The 20,875-nt window shown below is 52.1% G+C and overlaps 1 protein-coding gene across 1 annotated transcript in view; it reads right to left on the reverse strand.

Moving 5' to 3' along the window:
* ARHGAP20 (Rho GTPase activating protein 20) overlaps window positions 1-20,875 on the reverse strand; it is a 164,157-nt gene that overhangs the window by 55,371 nt on the left and 87,911 nt on the right. Inside the window, exon 5 of the mRNA XM_073662442.1 lies at window positions 20,561-20,602. Within this exon, the coding sequence (XP_073518543.1) occupies window positions 20,561-20,602 (42 nt within the window). The remainder of the gene's footprint in view (window positions 1-20,560; window positions 20,603-20,875) is intronic.

Below are 20,875 nucleotides of genomic sequence, written 5' to 3' on the forward strand. Positions count from 1 at the left end.
TTGGGTCATTATCCTTATTGCAAGACCCATGACCTGCAACTGAGACCAAGCTTTCTGACACTGGGCAGCACATTTCTTTCTAGAATCCCTTGATAGTCTTGAGATTTCATTATACCCTGCACAGATTCAAGACACTCTGTGCCAGATGCAGCAAAGCAGCCCTAGAACATAACAGAGCCTCCTCCATGTTTCACAGTAGGGACAGTGTTCTTTTCTTGATATGCTTCATTTTTCCGTCTGTGAACATAGAGCTGATGTGGCTTGCCAAAAACTTCCATTTTTGTCTCATCTGTCCATAGGACACAACATGTAGTTTGGCAAATTCCAGTCTGGCTTTTTTTATGATTTTTTTCAACAATGGTATTCTCCTTGGTAGTCTCCCATGAAGTCCACTTTGGATCAAACAACGACAGATGGTGCGATCTGACACTGATGTTCCTTGAGCTTGAAGATCACCTTTAATCTCTTTAGAAGTTATCCTGGGCTCTTTTGTTACCATTTGTATTATCCGTCTCTTTGATTTGTCATCAATTTTCCTCCTGCGGCCACGTCCAGGGAGGTTGGCTACAGTCCCATGGATCTTAAATTTCTGAATAATATGTGCAACTGTAGTCACAGGAACATCAAGCTGCTTGGAGATGGTCTTATAACCTTTACCCTTAACATGCTTGTCTATAATTTTCTTTCTAATCTCCTGAGACATCCCCTGAGACAACTCTTTGCTTTGCCTCCTCTGGTCCATGTTGAATGTGGTACACACCATGTCACCAAACAGCACAGTGAGTATCTGTAGCCCTATATACAGGCCCACTGACTGATTACAAGATTGTAGACACCTGTGATGCTAATTAGTGGACACAACTTGATTAAACATTTAACATGCTCTGTCTGCAATAAACTTTCCTACATTCACGATCTCTTCATCACTAACAAGCTTTCCTTCCTCGGAATCACTGAAACCTGGCTCACCCCCTCCGACACAACCTCTCCTGCTGCACTTTCGTATGGCAGATTCCACCTCTCCCATACCCCCCGCCCCAACGGCAAGCACGGTGGAGGAATAGGTTTCCTCCTCTCAGAAAACTGCTCCTTCACCCAGATCCCACTGCCGCCCGCAATTACTCTCCCGTCTTTTGAAGTGCACTGTGTGCGCATCTACTCCCCCTCCAACCTCCAACTGGCTGTCATCTACCGCCCCCCAGGATCAGCCACCACTTTCTTTGACCACTTCACCACCTGGCTACTTCATTTCCTCTCTGTTGACATCCCCACTATCCTCATGGGCGACTTTAACATCCCCATTGATACTTCCCTCTCAGCTGCCTCTAAGCTTCTATCCCTCACTTCCTCCTTTGGTCTTACCCAGTGGTCTTCCACACCCACCCACAAAGACGGCCACACGCTGGACCTCATCTTCACCCGCCTCTGTTCCCTATCTAACCTCTCTAACTCACCTCTCCCTCTCTCTGACCACAACCTACTCACATTCTCTTCTCTCTCCTCCCCGGGGCAACAATCCCCACTCCACAAACTTGAATACCCTCGTAGAAATCTCAAACACCTTGACCTACACTCTCTCTCTGAATCCCTCCTCCCTCTTACAGACATTAGTTCCTTACATGATGCAGATGCTGCTGCCACTTTATACAACACCACAACAGCTGCAGCTCTCGATTCGGTCGCCCCCCTCATGCATATGACGCGCCCCATGGGCAAGTGCTGTAGTGCGGCGCGCGTGCGCGCGGGGAATACCCGGAGCCGGATCCGATGGGGTAGTAGTCTTCGTGTGGCGGTGACCCGGTCCGTGCCCAGGGTGGTCAAACTAAGTGGCAGTTATTGGTATGATGGTATTAGTGTCCGACTACGCCACCCGTTGAATGCGGCTATGAAGCCGCCGCTGCAGGGCAGTCCGCTGAGGCCGGTGGTACGGATGTGCAGCGTGGATGGTATAACCCCCAACGGGAGGGGTATGGCCTCAGGGTAGAGGATGAGGTTGATGTTGGGAGTGATGGTGTGGATGTCCCAGCACTAATGGTGCGACAAGGAAGCACGAAGACGCGAGGGTACAGTTCAGGGTCTTTACTGATGGTACAAGGCAAATTCCCCCGGGAGTACTGGCTAGTAGTTGGGGCCTGGTTAGTCTGCGAGTAAGCCGGAGTTCCCCTGGCCAGGTGGAGTTGTAGGCCTTCCCGTTAGTCTGTACCCTTCCTGGCTACCCTGCTTTCGGCGGTTACAAGTAGCCCACGTCCCTGGGTATACCGTGTGGTGCTCACCCGTATGGCTGGTGACCTGGGGCCTCCTGTTAGCCTCCGCTCCGGGATGGCGGTGCTGGTCCCTTCGTTGTGACTGAGCCTCCGGGCTTTTATGGCCAGAGGACCTGGAATCCCCTGCCGGATGGATTCTGCTGCTGGGTATATCTTAGTCCCCACAGCCTCGGACTCCTGTGTCCGGTTTTTGTACCTTCTCCCAGGGCGAGCTCTGCACAGCTCCAGCCCCTGGCGCTTCTCCTTGGCTCCTACAGAGCTCCTGAGGTCTATCTGTCCCTGTTTCTGCGTGTCCAGACCAGACTCCGTCTCTGTCTGGAACTCCTCTCTCTAACCCTGCTTCAGCCCCAGTTTATATAGGGGAAGTTCTTCCCCTCCCAGGACTGGGCAGGGGGTGTGGCATGCTTAGGATTCCTGCCCAGGAGACCTCCCACCTGCTCACAGACGTAATACTGCTATTACTGTGGAAACCAGACCCCTGGGGTGCCACATTCCCCCCTAGTAAAATTTAGTACTCCCGGACTAAACATAACAGGGTATAAACAATAACAATTAAATACATGAGATGGTCACGGCGTGTCCGTAACCGGGAAGCAATGAGGGTGTCCATTTCACCAAAGAACAGGGAGCCGTAACCAGGTAGGGGTCTGTCCTGCCCCGAGTCTTTAACAGTCTGTAGTCCATTCCTGGGTTACGCTCCAAACATATTTACAACAGAGTTCCGGTTACTCACTGTCCATAACCTGTCAGTCCATATAAAGAAATCTGTAACTGAAAAACATAATTAGCAACGGCTACAACAAAACAGGTAAACATAAAATAGTTAAAGCAACTAGCCAACTTAGATTCTCCAACGTACGGGCATCTGGCCTCTGGTAACCCTAGTGGACCTATGGAGCTCACTCACTGGTCCTGCACTACAGGGTGTAGGAGGTGTTATGGGCAAGCTGGGCAGCTTTCTGCGCACTCTTTGGCTCACTAGGGGCACGGCAGGCTCACTACTAGCAGAGGGTTGATCCTCCTGTACTGCTGGTGTGGACTCTTCTGCCTCTTGGGCCGGCTGCTCTTCCAGCTCTACTGGTTCTTCTGTAGGCACTTGCGGGGCTGGCTGGAGAAAGGTGAGGATGGGTACCACGACAGCACCGTTTACTTGTGTCCAAGACCGGGGGAAGTCTCCGAATACAGTCCTGATCATTTCTTCCCTTTCCTCTGCGGGTCGAGGGTTTTCTTGATCTTCTTCTTCAGGGCTTTGCAGCTGCTCGGGACACTTCTTCAGGTGGTCTCTGGAGACAACGGCTGTGGTTTCTCCTCCATCCTTACTGATCACGCAAATCTTTGGGCTCTCATGGCTTGATGGCAGTACGGTGTACGGGTCCTTCTCCCACTGGTCGTCCAACTTGTGGAGCCGTCTTTTCCTCTTCAAGACCTGCTCTCCAGGTACCAGGGGAACAGCGGGAGCATACTGATTATAAGCCCTCTCTTGCCTTTCTCTCGCTTGAGACAGACTTCGCTCGATGCTCTCCTGTACTTTCCGATACTGCTGCTGCCGTTCTGTATCCCAGTCTGCCTCTGGCGAGGTGTCCTCGGGCGTCAGGACTCCCATATCCAGGTCGATAGGCAGCTTACCAGGTCTCGCTCTCATTAGGTAAGCCGGGGTACAGTTGGTAGAACCTACAGGGATGTGGTTGTATAGGTCCACCAGATCAGGCAGCTTCTCAGGCCACATACTGCGTTCTTCCAGGGGCAATGTTTTCAGGAGGTCTATCACCACTGTGGCACCCTGAGGATTCGGCTGCTACAGGGGTATTGCACCTCAACCCAGAGGTGTGATATTCCACTCCCGGGTAAGGATGGAGTGTGGAACTGAGCTCAGTTAGCTGCATGCACTACACACATCCCATTTCCGAGGGACAGACCGATGGTACTCCCACTAGAGAAATGTGCAGGTACGACAGTGTCTGTTCCTGGCTGGAGTGGGAGGGGGGTGGAACATCCCAGTAGTGTAGGGGCAGATAGGGGGAGCAGTCTGGGTAATGCTAGGAGCTCATTGGGTGCTGGTCACCTGAGCTCACACATAGAGGGAGTATATAAGGTGGGCACCATCTTAGGACAGGGTCAGTCTGTCAGAGTTTAGTCAGAGGAGCAGAGCAGAGAAGCTCAGCCAGAAGGGCTGACAGGGAGTTGTGGTTCCGGCTGGGCCCAGCTCCAAGGCCAAGAGAGAGAGAGGAGTCAGAAGGACCCAGAGAAAACAAGCAGGAACCCCAAGACCCCAGAATACAAACAACAGGGTGAAGGGTTGGCACCTAGGGTACCGGATCCCAAGCTGGCAGAGAGAAAAGCACACCTTAGCCAGAGACCGGAGGTCGTGGGCAGGATCTGCCACGACCCTCACCAAATCCACCAGGAAGGCAGACCAAGTATAGGGTCAGGGAACCCAGAGGAGGTGTACCCACCAAGAGACCCGAGGGAGCCGGACATAGGTGGATCCCTGGTGAGAACGGCCAGAAGAGAGGGAAAGTTAGACAGGAGCTCAGGACCACGCTCCAGAACTGCCTGGGGGTTAGCCGAGTCCAGGACCTGGTGGACGCAGCACGGCTCGGGTGGTCGCTTCAGGCCAGAGTGACCATAAGAACACCCGTAAGTAAAAAAACCCCTGAACTGCACAGCCCGACTCTGAGTCTTCTTGCTGATTCATCCTGCACCTTCACAACCACCATCCTCTACATCTGACCCCCTGAGGCTATACCCCTCCCGTTGGGGGTTATACTACCAAAGCTGCACACATACCAACAGCCTCAGCGGACCCTGCTGCAGCGGCGGCCTTTTGACCGCAAATCAACGGGTGGCGTAGTCGACACAAAGAACTCTAATAACATCTGTAGGACTGCCACACACTGAGTTTGACACCCTGGGCACGGACCGGGTCACAGCCACTCGGAGACTACAACCCCCATCTGATCCGGCTCCGGGTATCCCTAACAACATGGCCCAGGGGGCGCGTCAACTTTGGCGTAGTCGGCAGGATAACGTGCCCGCAACAACCGGGTACTGCGTGCCTGAAGAAAAGTTCACCGTTACCTCAAAAAGAAGTCTCCTGCCGGTTCCGGAGGGTCCCCGTCAACGGACCCCATCACAGGTCGTTTCCCGCCGGTTGTCCGCCATTTGCAGCTTTTTCCCGCCATCCATGGAGTTTCCCGCCACTGGGAGACGATTCCCGCCATTTCCAAGGATTTCCCGCCTTGGGGGAGCGGACGCCATTATGGGCGTGCCAGAGGGTGGCAAGAGGTCACCTCCCATCGTGGGCCAGGTCGAAGAATGGCGCCAAAAGCGGAAACCGCGCCCACCAACAGAGACTGTGATGCTGGAAGTGTCCATCAGCGTGAGAGAACTGCCCCTGGAACTGACAATCACAAAGTTGCCCCGGGACCACCTTCAATGTGGGCGGAGACTGAAAAAAAGAACGAAGATGGGTGCAGCCTGGAGGAGTCTGGAGAGAGCGCACCCGGAGACAAGAAGTCTGGAGAGGACTCCGGAGAAGTCGTACCCGGAGATGGAGGGAGAGACAGGCAGCACCGACCCAGTGGTCAGGAGCCTGCTGCAAGCAACAACCCCACTAGGCTTAGTGGAGATCCTAGCACAGCTCCCCCGAGACCGGGAGTGTGCACAGACCGCGCTGGAGGGCCTCGCACGGAGGATGGCCCAGGTGCAGCAAGACACGCTGACGGAGTGGAGCCGTGAGATGGCCCAGCAGACCGGAACCCGTCAGCGGAGCACGCCACCCGAGACGAGGAGACAGACCGCCTCTGAGGATGGTGCAGGAGGAGTGAAGGCCGGAGACGGCGCCAAGGAGGGAGCTGAACGGACGGAGGCAGGTAAAGGGGACGTCTCTACCCCGAGCCGGGAAACCGTGTACCTGCCCCAGCTCCCCGTCGCAGAGCCCGAAATTCCCCCTGCCGTGCCCGTCGCTGCATCGTCACCGCCGCAGACTAGGCCTCAACCGGAAACCGCGGCCGCGACCCCTGTGACGTCACACGCCTCGACCTCGAGCGTGGCCAAGCAGGAAATACCATCAGCCTGGTCGCAAGGCCTAGTACCCCCGGGCGCCGCAATTCCAACAGCGCCCCCTACCTCCGCGGAGCCACCGGCCTGGTCGCAGGGCCGAGTAACCCAGGGCGCCGCCGTTCTTACGGTGCCCTTTGCCTTTAGGGTGCCCCAAGCCTGGTCGCAAGGCCTGGTCGACCCGGGCGCCGCTACCATCAACGCGCCCTCAACATCTAGAGTGCCGCACCTGGGTGAAGACCTGTTCGCCCAGCATACGTGCCCGGATGGGCAGCCCTTTGTATGGCCCCAGGAGTATATTCAGCTGGAACTCCAGAGAGCAAGGCCCATGTGCGAACCCCTGATTCCGGCTCCGAAGCCCGTAAAGAGGACCTCGCCCCCGCTGGAGGAGGCACAGTTTGAGTGGGACCCCACCGGAGAAGACCTCATGGGGTTCACTCAGGAGACTCGGGCGGCCGCAGCGGAGCGTGCAGAGTGCTGCCGGCAGCAGCTCGAGGTCTTCGAGAGGGAGCGGAGAGAGAGGCGGGTCCGGGAACAGCAAATGCAGATAAGGAGCGCGGAGCAGAAGAGCCGGACCAGGAGGAAACCCCGTGCAGCTCATGGTCCCCGTGCCACCGGGACTGTGATAAAATTCAATATGCAGCACGGATGGGGCTTTATTAGAGACCATCAGACCCCCGGCGACGTCTTTGTAACCCGCAGAGACGTAGAAAGCCATCTGCCGGAGGGACACAGAGGTCGTGACCTGTATGTAGGGGACGAGGTCACCTTCACCCGGCACAAGTGTGCCAAAGGACCCTACGCCCTCCATGTGCATCGCCTGACGGAGGAGGAGCTGCGGTGTGAGGAAGAGCAGGAGGACGCCGTCGTTGAAGTACGGTAGAGAGAGACTGTACATAGTTACCCGTCAGGGTATAAGAACTGTTCTAGTTAAAATATAGTCCCCGTTGGGACCAGCCAATTGAACTGAAACCCGTGTGTCCCATTCCCACTGACCGAGGACTGAGAGCGGTCATTCCTCCCTAATACCTGGCCGAGGACTGAGAGCGGCCATATTTCCCTTGTATATAGTTGCGCTTCCTAAAGCGCCCCCTACCGGTTTTATAGGAAACTGTTTTCTTCCAAGAGAGACTGTCGCACTTTACCCGGTCACAAGTTGCACCGTGGCCGGAGGAACAAGAATGTTATTCATGAAAAGTTTTATATGAAAAGTTTGATAGCTGATAATATATATGATGTTTTATATGTTGATGTTTATGGAAAAAAAAAAAAAAAATTGTATGTTTTGATGTTTTGTTATCTTACAGCCCGAGGACGTGCTGTGGTTTACCAGGGGGGAATGTGGCACCCTGAGGATTCGGCTGCTACAGGGGTATTGCACCTCAACCCAGAGGTGTGATATTCCACTCCCGGGTAAGGATGGAGTGTGGAACTGAGCTCAGTTAGCTGCATGCACTACACACATCCCATTTCCGAGGGACAGACCGATGGTACTCCCACTAGAGAAATGTGCAGGTACGACAGTGTCTGTTCCTGGCTGGAGTGGGAGGGGGGTGGAACATCCCAGTAGTGTAGGGGCAGATAGGGGGAGCAGTCTGGGTAATGCTAGGAGCTCATTGGGTGCTGGTCACCTGAGCTCACACATAGAGGGAGTATATAAGGTGGGCACCATCTTAGGACAGGGTCAGTCTGTCAGAGTTTAGTCAGAGGAGCAGAGCAGAGAAGCTCAGCCAGAAGGGCTGACAGGGAGTTGTGGTTCCGGCTGGGCCCAGCTCCAAGGCCAAGAGAGAGAGAGGAGTCAGAAGGACCCAGAGAAAACAAGCAGGAACCCCAAGACCCCAGAATACAAACAACAGGGTGAAGGGTTGGCACCTAGGGTACCGGATCCCAAGCTGGCAGAGAGAAAAGCACACCTTAGCCAGAGACCGTAGGTCGTGGGCAGGATCTGCCACGACCCTCACCAAATCCACCAGGAAGGCAGACCAAGTATAGGGTCAGGGAACCCAGAGGAGGTGTACCCACCAAGAGACCCGAGGGAGCCGGACATAGGTGGATCCCTGGTGAGAACGGCCAGAAGAGAGGGAAAGTCAGACAGGAGCTCAGGACCACGCTCCAGAACTGCCTGGGGGTTAGCCGAGTCCAGGACCTGGTGGACGCAGCACGGCTCGGGTGGTCGCTTCAGGCCAGAGTGACCATAAGAACACCCGTAAGTAAAAAAACCCCTGAACTGCACAGCCCGACTCTGAGTCTTCTTGCTGATTCATCCTGCACCTTCACAACCACCATCCTCTACATCTGACCCCCTGAGGCTATACCCCTCCCGTTGGGGGTTATACTACCAAAGCTGCACACATACCAACAGCCTCAGCGGACCCTGCTGCAGCGGCGGCCTTTTGACCGCAAATCAACGGGTGGCGTAGTCGACACAAAGAACTCTAATAACATCTGTAGGACTGCCACACACTGAGTTTGACACCCTGGGCACGGACCGGGTCACAGCCACTCGGAGACTACAACCCCCATCTGATCCGGCTCCGGGTATCCCTAACAACATGGCCCAGGGGGCGCGTCACCACCTGGTTCATCTTCTCGCAGAGTCCATTGGTTTGAGGGTGATAGGGCGTTGTTCTTATCTTCGTGCAGCCATACAGGTTGCAGAACTCCTGGAAGACTTCCGCTTCGAAGGCTGGCCCTTGGTCTGTCAGCACTTGGTCCGGGTACCCGTGTGGACGGCAGAAGTGCTGCTGGAAGGCTCTAGCTGCTGTTTGAGCCGTTAAGTCCTTGACCGGGACCACCACCAGGAACCGGGAGTAATGATCTACGATTGTGAGGGCGTAGACATACCCAGATCTGCTTGGAGCCAGTTTCACATGGTCCAGGGCTACCAGTTCCAGTGGCTGTCGGGTGATGATGGGCTGCAAGGGAGTCTTCTGGCTGGCACGGTCCTTCCTTCTTAGGTGGCACGGTCCACAGTCTCTGCACCACCTCTCGATGGCTCCTCTCATGCCTACCCAATAGAACCGTTCACGCAACAAGAACTCCAGCTTCTTCCATCCGAAATGTCCTGCTCCGTTGTGGTACGCCTCCAGAATCATAGCCGCGTCTCGTCTGGGGACCACTACCTGCCAGGTCAACTCATGTGTTCGAGAGTTAACCATTCTCCGGCACAACTTCTCCCTGTAGAGGAACAGCCTACTTTTCTCCTTCCACAGTTGCTTAGTCTCCTCTGGGGCGTCTGGGTCCAGACTGGCATCGGCTTGGGTCAGCATTTCCTTCACCAGACGGACTGCGGGATCACTGTCTTGCGTCTCCGCCCAGTTGTAGTGGGGCAAGGGATTGAACGTCGCGGAGCGCCTGTCCTTCACACGGCTGGAATACAGGGTAATCCCATGACGGTGGAACGCAGGGAGCTCAACTTCTTCCAGATCTTCTGGATCTTCCCCTACGTCCGGTAAGTTCGGCATTCTAGACAGGGCATCCGCGTTGGCATTTGAGCGTCCTGCCCGGTATTTGATGGTGAATTCAAAGTTGGACAGGCGAGCCATCCATCTCTGTTCCAGAGCACCGAGCCTTGCAGTGTCCAGGTGTGTCAACGGGTTGTTATCCGTGTACACGATGAATTTGGAGGAGGCAAGGTAATGCTTGAAACGTTCGGTCACTGCCCACACTACTGCCAGGAACTCCAGCTTAAATGAGCTATAATTCTCAGGGTTCCTCTCCGTGGGCCGTAGCTTTCGGCTGGCGTAAGCGATTACCCGTTCTTTCCCCTGCTGGATCTGGGACAGTACGGCTCCTAGCCCGATGTTGCTTGCGTCCGTGTGGAGGATAAAGGGCTGGCTGTAGTCTGGATATGCCAGGATTTCATCCCCCATGAGGGCCATCTTCAGCTGGCAGAAGGACTCCTCTTCCAGCTTTTCCCACCTGAAGGGCGGCTTCTGGTTTTTGGCTTTCCGAGATTGACCTATCAGGAGGTCCTGCATAGGGGCTGCCATTTTGGTGAAACCGGGAATGAATCTTCGGTAGTAGCCTACCAACCCGAGGAACTGCCGCACTTCCTTTATGCTGGAGGGTCTTGGCCAGTCCTTAATTACGGTGATCTTATCAGGGTCGGGAGCCACTCCGTCAGCACTCACCACGTGTCCCAGGTATTTCACCTTTGGTTTCAGGAGGTGACACTTGGAGGGTTTCACCTTTAGGCCGTAGTTTGCCAGAGCTTCAAACACTTCCGCCAGGTGTTTCAGGTGGTCCTCGTAGGTCTTGGAATAGACGATGACATCGTCCAGGTATAACAGGACCGTCTCGAAGTTCCGGTGTCCCAGACAGCATTCCATCAACCGTTGGAAGGTTCCTGGTGCGTTGCAGAGCCCGAACGGCATACAGTTAAATTCGCTGAGACCCATCGGGGTGGTGAATGCGGTCTTCTCCCGGTCTGCCTCTGCTACAGGAACCTGCCAGTACCCGCTAGTGAGATCCAAAGTAGAGAAGAAGTTAGCAGATTTTAATGCAGCTAAGGACTCTTCTATCCTTGGTAACGGGTACGCATCTTTGTGTGTGATACGGTTGACCTTCCTGTAGTCTACACACATTCTCATAGTGTTGTCCTTCTTTTTCACTAAGACTAGTGGAGCTGCCCAGGGGCTACAGCTGTCCCTGATTACCCCAGCCTCCTTCATGTCTCTAAGCATCCCCTTGGCGTGTTGGTAGTGTGCAGGGGGTACGGGTCGGTATCTCTCCTTTATGGGAGGATGGTCTCCCGTGGGGATGTGGTGTTCTACCCCCTTTACTCGCCCGAAGTCTAACGGGTGTTTACTAAACACTCTCTCGTACTCTTGAACCACCCGATAGACTCCTTGTTTCTGGTGTGAGGGAGTGGAGTCAGTACCCAGATGTAGTTGCTGACACCAGTCCTCCATTGGTTTCTTAGAGCCGTTACCTTCCTCTGGTTGAGATGGAGGCAAGGGTTCCACGGCCTGTACAGAATTCTGGTTTATGGTGAACAATTTAGCTAGCGTGGCATACCGGGGCAGGTGTACTTCTCTCTCACCGATATTTATGATGCGAACGGGCACCCTCCCATTGCGTACATCGACCACCCCCCGTGCTGTCAAAATGGTGGGCCTACTGTCTGAGTAGACGGGTTCTACCATTGCTTGGTAGTCTCTACCTCTTAGACCAATAGCTGCCCGGCACCAAATCATCATCTCACTTTTTGGGGGCATGGCAATAGGGAACGGGTCACACATTCTCACGCTACCTATCTCACCACCAGATAGTTCCACCTGTTGCCGCTTCATCAGTGCCCGGATCTCTTTTTGGAGCACACGCTGCTGGCCGGAACTGGCGTTCTTGGCAACCTGCTGTAAAATGAGAATCACCTCTGCAAGACAATTTTCAATTACATTGGTTCCCAGGGTGATTCTAGGGTGACTCTCATGACGGTCGATGTCCACTATAATCAGTCCTTGTGCCGCTAGTTCGACTTTACCGATTTTAATGGTCACCTCCTTGAATCCCACCTGCGGCACGGGCTGACCATTGCTGGCGCTGATACTCAGGTCGTCGTCTGGGTAGCGGGTTATGTCCGAATCATTCCAGTACTGCTTGAAGAGCACGTACGGGATGGTGGTGACCTGTGACCCAGTGTCTAGTAGGGCACTCATAGGAATGCCATCCAGTACCACAGGCAAGATTGGACGTCCCCCTACGTATTTATCACGCCAGTTTGATGGGCCTGATGGTCTTATGCCTGGGAGTTGGCCCTCTACCCCAGGTTGTGCCCGTTTAAATGACAGTACCTTGCCACATGTCCGGGTTGATTGCAGCGGCGGCAAATAGGTCGTCCGTCCTCGTTGTATCGATCGCTGGGTCTTCCTCTGGCCGGTGGGGTCCTCCTTGGTCGGCGCCACGGTATGTCCTCCGGTCCGGATGCCAGCTCGATCTTCCCTGCAGTAGAAACCTGTAAAGACTGCACAGTTCGGGTTAGCGCGGCAACGCTTTTAGTTAGCTCTTGGACCTGATGGTGCAGGTCTGTAGCTGGGTCATTGTTTAAAGCCTGCGCATCAGCTCCCACAGGCCCTGCAGACAAGGGCGCCGTCTCCTGGTGATAAGTGATAGCAGGGCGCCTGTGGGTCACAGCGCCACCTGGTGCCGGTTCTCGGAGTACCCGGATGGCTCTGTCCTTGAACTGTGCAAAGTCCAGGTCAGGGTCCTGTAAGGCCATTGCCCGCAACTGGGTTCGGTGGGCATTGCACAGTAGACCCTCAATGAATTGTTCAGTCAACAGCTTATCTTCATTTCCCACGCTGTCAGGGTCTGCCTGCTTAATGGCTCTCAGGGCCTCTTGTAGGTTTAGAGCATAGTCTCTTATACTCTCATGTGCCCGTTGTTTGCACCCATAAAATCTTAGTTTTATTTCGGCTGAGGTGCGGGTGTCAAATGTGTCTTTCAGCCGGGTTAGTATGTCTCTGACAGTCCTCTTCCTCCCAGGTGGCCAGGACTTTACCTCCCTTTGGGCTGCCCCGATTAATTGGGCCACCAGGATGCTCACTTTTTGTGCCTCCGTGAGGGGATACACCTGGAAGAGGCTATCCAGCCTTTCTCTGAAGTCATTTAGGGTATGTGACTCCCCTGAGTACTGGGGTAGCCAGGCTGCCCCCGGGATATAGGGCATGGTGAAAGGCATGACCGCAGCAGCGGTGGCGCTGGCGGCGGCTGTGGCGGTGAAGCTCTCCTCCGTATCCGACATCCTCCTCCCCCCTAGTGGACCGTGGCCTACCTTGTGATGATCCTCTTCCGTAGGCCGCGGCTCCGCAGTGGATCGTCAGGGTTGAGGACCTTCCGTCGCGCTCCTGTGACGTCGGCGTCTGCTGGGCTCCTTCCAGGACCTTACGCAACGTCCGGACGTGAGGCGGGGCTTCAGTTCTCGCGGGCTTTCGGAGTCCACACCCCTCTTCTTCCCGTGCGGCGTCCCGAAGATGGTGTCCGAAGGCGGGAAGCAGCTGCGGATGGCGGGAAGAAGGCAGAAGACGGCGGGAAACGGTCCAAGATGGCGTCTGATGGCGGGAATCGGCTCCGGATGGCGGGAAGCGACTCCGGACGGCGGGAAACTTCACCACAGGTAAGTATAAAAGTCTCTTTTTCAGGCACGCAGTACCCGGTGGTTGCGGGCACGTAATCCTGCCGACTACGCCAAAGTTGACGCGCCCCCTGGGCCAGTGCTGTAGTGCGGCGCGCGTGCGCGCGGGGAATACCCGGAGCCGGATCCGATGGGGTAGTAGTCTTCGTGTGGCGGTGACCCGGTCCATGCCCAGGGTGGTCAAACTAAGTGGCAGTTATTGGTATGATGGTATTAGTGTCCGACTACGCCACCCGTTGAATGCGGCTATGAAGCCTCCGCTGAGGCCGGTGGTACGGATGTGCAGCGTGGATGGTATAACCCCCAACGGGAGGGGTATGGCCTCAGGGCAGAGGATGAGGTTGATGTTGGGAGTGATGGTGTGGATGTCCCAGCACTAATGGTGCGACAAGGAAGCACGGAGACGCGAGGGTACAGTTCAGGGTCTTTACTGATGGTACAAGGCAAATTCCCCCGGGAGTACTGGCTAGTAGTTGGGGCCTGGTTAGTCTGCGAGTAAGCCGGAGTTCCCCTGGCCAGGTGGAGTTGTAGGCCTTCCCGTTAGTCTGTACCCTTCCTGGCTACCCTGCTTTCGGCGGTTACAAGTAGCCCACGTCCCTGGGTATACCGTGTGGTGCTCACCCGTATGGCTGGTGACCTGGGGCCTCCTGTTAGCCTCCGCTCCGGGATGGCGGTGCTGGTCCCTTCGTTGTGACTGAGCCTCCGGGCTTTTATGGCCAGAGGACCTGGAATCCCCTGCCGGATGGATTCTGCTGCTGGGTATATCTTAGTCCCCACAGCCTTGGACTCCTGTGTCCGGTTTTTGTACCTTCTCCCAGGGCGAGCTCTGCACAGCTCCAGCCCCTGGCGCTTCTCCTTGGCTCCTACAGAGCTCCTGAGGTCTATCTGTCCCTGTTTCTGCGTGTCCAGACCAGACTCCGTCTCTGTCTGGAACTCCTCTCTCTAACCCTGCTTCAGCCCCAGTTTATATAGGGGAAGTTCTTCCCCTCCCAGGACTGGGCAGGAGGTGTGGCATGCTTAGGATTCCTGCCCAGGAGACCTCCCACCTGCTCACAGACGTAATACTGCTATTACTGTGGAAACCAGACCCCTGGGGTGCCACACATACCAAGACTCGCACAATCAACAGACAACCCTGGCACACCAGCCTAACTAAAGAACTGCGACGGGCCTCCAGGGCTGCTGAACGTAGATGGAAAAGGTCCCACTCCCATGAGCACTTCATCGCATTCAAACAGTCCCTCACTACCTTCAAGTCCACACTCACTGCAGCAAAACAAACATACTTCACATCTCTCATATCCTCCCTGTCCCACAACCCCAAACAACTATTCAACACCTTCAATTCTCTCCTCCGTCCCCCAGTGCCTCCTCCCTCTCCTCTTATTTCAGCCAAAGACTTTGCCTCATTCTTCAAGCAGAAGATTGACACCATCAGACAAAGCTTTTGCCTAAAGCCCACACAGCCCCTCCCCACACCTACTCAACCCTCCTCCTCCAAAACTACATTCTCCACCATTTCTGAAGATCAACTTTCCTCCTTACTCTCCAAATCACACCTCACCACCTGTAAACTTGACCCAATCCCGTCCCACCTCATCCCAAACCTTACCACTATCTTCATCCCAGCCCTAGCCCACCTCTTCAACCTGTCACTAACAACTGGTGTCTTCCCCTCATGTTGCAAACATGCCTCAATCACACCCATCCTCAAAAAGCCCTCCCTTGACCCATCCTCTGTGTCTAGCTATCGCCCCATATCACTTCTCCCCTATGCCTCAAAACTACTGGAACAACATGTCCATTCTGAACTGTCCTCCCACCTCTCCTCCTGCTCCCTCTTTGACCGCCTACAATCTGGTTTCCGACCGCACCATTCTACTGAAACTGCACTGACTAAAGTCACAAACGACCTACTAACCGCCAAATCTAAGCGACACTACTCTGTCCTCCTCCTCCTAGACCTGTCATCTGCCTTTGACACAGTGGACCATTCCCTCTTACTACAGACTCTCTCATCTCTCGGCATCACAGACTTGGCCCTATCCTGGATCTCCTCATACCTAACAGACCGGACATTCAGTGTCTCCCACTCACACACCACCTCTTCATCTCGCCCCCTATCTGTCGGTGTCCCCCAAGGTTCAGTTCTAGGACCTCTGCTCTTCTCCATCTACAGCTTAGGCCTGGGACAGCTCATAGAGTCTCATGGCTTTCATTATCACCTCTATGCTGATGACACACAGATCTACCTCTCTGGACCCGATATCACCTCCGTATTAACCAAAATCCCACAATGTCTGTCTGCTATTTCATCCTTCTTCTCTGCTAGATTTCTAAAACTTAACATGGACAAAACAGAATTCATCATCTTTCCGCCATCTCATTCAACCCTCCCAACTGACCTATCCATCATAGTCAATGGCTGCCCACTCTCCCCAGTCCCTCAAGCTCGCTGCCTCGGGGTAACCCTGGACTCGGAACTCTCCTTCAAACCACATATCCAAGCCCTTTCCACTTCCTGCCGACTCCAACTTAAAAATATCTCCCGGATCCGCACATTCCTAAACCATGAATCTGCAAAAACACTAGTGCACGCCCTCATCATCTCCCGCCTTGACTACTGCAACCTCCTGCCCTGTGGCCTCCCCTCTAACACTCTCGCACCCCTCCAATCTATCATAAACTCTGCTGCTCGACTAATCAACCTGTCCCCCCGCTATTCCCCGGCCTCTCCTCTCTGTCAATCTCTTCACTGGCTCCCCATTGCTCAGAGACTCCAGTTCAAAACCCTAACCATGACATACAAAGCCATTCACAACCTGTCTCCTCCATATATCTCCGACCTAGTCTCCCGTTACATACCTGCACGCAACCTCCGATCCTCACAAGATCTCCTGCTCTACTCCCCTCTTATCTCCTCCTCCCACAACCGTATACAAGATTTCTCCCGTGCTTCCGCCCTACTCTGGAACTCTCTACCCCAACGTATCAGACTCTCGCCTACCGTGGAAACCTTCAAAAGGAACCTGAAGACCCACCTCTTCCGACAAGCCTACAACCTGCAGTAACCACCGCTCCACCATACCGCTGCACGACCAGCTCTACCCTCACCTACTGTATCCTCACCCATCCCTCGTAGATTGTGAGCCCTCGCGGGCAGGGTCCTCGCTCCGCCTGTACCAGTCGCTGTCACATTGTGTTCAAGATTATTGAAATTGTTCTTGTATTATACCCCCTTTTTCACATGTAAAGCGCCATGGAATAAATGGCGCTATAATAATTAATAATAATAATAATAATAATAATAAACATGTCCCTTTTGTCACATTATTTTCAGGGGTACCAGGGTTGAAAAGCAATGTCTGACTTTCATTTGTTCATTTTCATAGATTTTTAATTTATTATTACTTTTGTCAGATTCAAGTTATTTCTGTGACCATTGTGGGTTTTTCTTTCATTAAACGAGGGATACCAACAATTTTGACCATGTGTGTATAGGGGCATGATGAAGGCATGTGTGGCCAGGATGAGAGGACATAAATGGGGGCAGGATGGATACATTGAGAGGGCAGGATGGATACATGTGGGGGGCAGGATGGAGACATGTGGAGGGGGCAGGATAGAGACGTGTGGGGGGCAGGATGGAGACATGTGGGGGGCAGCATGGAGACAGGAGGGGCAGGATGGAGACATGTAGGGGGCAGGATGGAGACATGTGGGGGGGCAGGATGGAGACATGTGAGGGGGGCAAGATAGAGGCACGTGGGGGGCAGTATGGAGACATGTAGGGGGGCAGGATGGATACAAAATGATAAGAGGACATATATGGGGGCATGATGGAGACATGTGGGGCCAGAATGAGAGGACATATATGGATGCAGGATGAGAGGACATATGGGGGGGGGGGCATGATGGAGACATGTGGGGCCAGGATGAGAGGACATATATGGGGGCAGGATGAGAGGACATATGGGAGGGCATGATGGAGACTTGTGGAGACAGGATGAGAGGACATATATGGGGGCAGGATGGAGACAAGGGGGCCAGGATTAAAGGACATATATGGGGGCATGATGGAGGCATGTGTGGCCAGGATGAGAGGACATATATGGGGGCCGGGTGGAGACATGTGGGGGGGGCAGGATGGAGACGTATGGGGGCAGGATGGAGACATGTGGGGGCAGGATGGAGACATGAGGGGGGCAGGATTGAGACGTGGGGGGTCAGGATGGAGACGCATGGGACCATGATGGGAGGACATATGGGATCATAATGGAGACACATGGGGCCAGGAACGAGGCACATGAGGGACGTTATTACAGGAAGGTTCCAGGATGTAGGACATTATTATTGTAGGGGCAAATTAAGGGATATTATTACTGCTGTGATGTATTTTATTTTTGAGGATACTGCTTTTAATGGGGGAGTCCTGTTACTGTGCACTTGTCATTTGGCATAGTGCAAAAGTTCGGGAAAATTTGGGGAATGTGATCTCGATATCGGTTATTTTCTCCAGAGACGAGACCTGGCTGGAAGAATTGATGGCGGTCTACACTGGATGAAGAAGCAAAGCGAAGATGAATGTCTTCAACTAGAGATGTCACTGATAAGTGTTACCTGTACACTTAGACTATCCACTATATAGTATATACAGAGCTCCTGTGTATAATATCACCAGTGATCCATGTATTACCTGTACACTGATACTATGTACAGAGCTCCTGTGTATAATGTCACTGGTGATCCCTGTATTACCTGTACACTGACACTATATACAGAGCTTCTGTGTATAATGTCACCGGAGATCTCTGTATTATCTGTACACTGATACTATATACAGAGCTCCTGTGTATAATGTCACTGGTGATCCCCGTATTACCTGTACACTGACACTATGTACAGAGCTTCTGTGTATAATGTCACCGGAGATCCCTGTATTACCTGTACACTGACACTATATACCGAGCTCCTGTGTATAATGTCACTGGTGATCCCTGTATTACCTGTACACTATACACTATAAACAGAGCTCCTGTGTATAATGTCACTGGTGGTATTTGTCCCTTGTATATGGTAATATTTGGTCATTATGTAGTGGTAATGTGAGGTCTGGTCATGGTGTGGCAGTATATGTCCCTTGTATGTGGTATTATTCAGTCACTATGTGGTGGTAATATGTGACCTGGTTATGGTGTGGCGGTATTTGTCCCTTGCATGTGGTATCATTTGGTCACTATGTGGTGGTAATATTTGACCTGGTCATGGTGTGGTGGTATTTGTCCCTTGTATGTGGTATTATTCGGTCACTATGTGGTGGTAGTATGTGATCTGGTCATGGTGTGGCAGTATTTGTCCCTTGTATGTAGTACTATTCGGTCATTAAGTGGTGGTAATATGTGGTCCGGCCATAGTGTGATGTTATTTGTTCTTGTATGTGGTATTATTGATCATTTTAAAAAATGTGTGTGACACATTCCCTTAAAGAAAGATAAATAAAAATATACCCAAAAAGTGTATTGGATATTTTAACAATTTTTTAATAGGTTAGAGTACAGTAGGGCCCAGCCAAAAGAGTCTACCTTGTCGTGGTTGCAGGCTTAAAAAATCTTTTGGCCAAAACAAAAGCTGATGGGTATGTATGTGATCTGGTGTTTGATGGGAATTGTTAATATGTGATTGGCGAGGACGTAGTGCAGAAGTGGAGTTTTTCCAAGAGTGGACGGTGGGACTGTCGAAGTTTCGAGGGGTGGAGGTGGAGCAGGAGTGGAGCCTGGGTGGAGTCTCAAGGGGGCCTGAAAATTTTGCCAGTCCTGAGGTCCTGAAATTCCTGGTGGCAGCCACATTTTAGTCTATGGATATGCTGATATACAAGTCTGGATACAATTTTTTACAATTCAGGTGTAAAAATCTTGCGGAGTGCACTGTAGAAATGTGAATCTGACCTGAAACGCTGCATTTAGAGCTGAAAATAATTTAAAGGGAAACTGTCACCAGGTTTTTTTATACCACATCTGAGAGTAGCATTATGTATGGGGCAGAGACCCTGATTCCAACGATGTGTTACTTGCTTTACTGGGTGCAGCAGTTGTGATACAATCAGAGTATTCTCTGCTGTAGATGTAGCAGAGCTTGGAAAGTGAACCCCACCCTCACCACAGCTTTCTATGTACATTGTATATTCACAGTGATCTGCTAATCAGTGCTAGGGCGTGGTTGGACCAGGGAGCACAGGGCAGCTAGTCCGGCAGTGATATAAACAGTTTATCTTCTGCTGATAAAACACTTGTTGTATTGAAACAACTGCATACAGACTAATAAGTGACACATCGCTGAAATCAATGCATCCTCCTCTACCCCATTGTGCCCTCAGATTACATAGCAAAAAGCTGCTGACAGATTCCCTTTAAAGCAATTGGGTTTCATTAAAAATGTTGCAAATTTATGCTCTTACAACCTTCTGTTTCCCAGCACATTGCTGGCTGCAGAGTGAGTTAACGGAGAACTAATCAGCGAATGCATTTACTTTGTAACTCTTTTATCTATGTTTTTCTGAGCTCCACTGTGTTGATTTATAACCACAAAATACATCAAAATTGAGCAGAACATTAAGGGGGTCTCTAATTCGTTTGAGGGGAGCTCAGAAAAAGACAGATAAAAGAGTTAAATTCCCATCAGAAAGAGATCGTTGACAGATTCTCAATTGACCCATTCTTTAGCCAAAAACCTGGGAAGCAAAAACCTGTAAAAGCCAAACGGTGTAACATTTTTAATAACGCCCAACAGCAACAGTAATTGCATTTTACTAAAAATATTATACATATTATGGAGGCTTCTATACAAGTCACAGCAATTCTTTTGGTTACTATGTATAAACCTAATACTTATGAATTTGATATGAAGCTGAATGTACTCTATTGTTTACTGTTATCAGCCATGTCAAGATGAGGAGTAACCATCTGTGTCAATGGGACGACTGGAATTGGAGTCTCACATTTATCCAAAGTCAAAGACCTTCAGACCAGAAACATATATACCTTATACTATTAGGGTTATCTGGAACATACGTGAGAATGAATAGGATATGAAAGGATCTTTTTACCTTTCGAAAAGCATCAGCCATTTGTCCTTCTCCTCTGAAGTGCTATAAAAAAAGAAGAAAAAAATTTGTAAAATATTATGAGTAGTGTTGAGCGATACCTTCCGATATCAGGAAATATCGTATCGGATTGGATCGGGCCGATACCTAAAAAGTATCGGATATCTCCGATTCCGATACCGGAAACCAATGCAAGTCAATGGGACACAAATATCGGAATGAAAATAAACCCTTTCTTTCCTTGTAGGTTAATTCTACATGAAGTAAAACAACTAAGAATAATGTAGAATGACATGAAAAGCCGGCAATTCATCAACG

The sequence above is a fragment of the Phyllobates terribilis genome, unplaced genomic scaffold (genome assembly GCF_046119375.1).
Source record: "Phyllobates terribilis strain yellow unplaced genomic scaffold, ASM4611937v1 Scaffold_2__4_contigs__length_985480577, whole genome shotgun sequence".
In the NCBI taxonomy this organism is placed as follows: Eukaryota; Metazoa; Chordata; class Amphibia; order Anura; family Dendrobatidae; genus Phyllobates; species Phyllobates terribilis.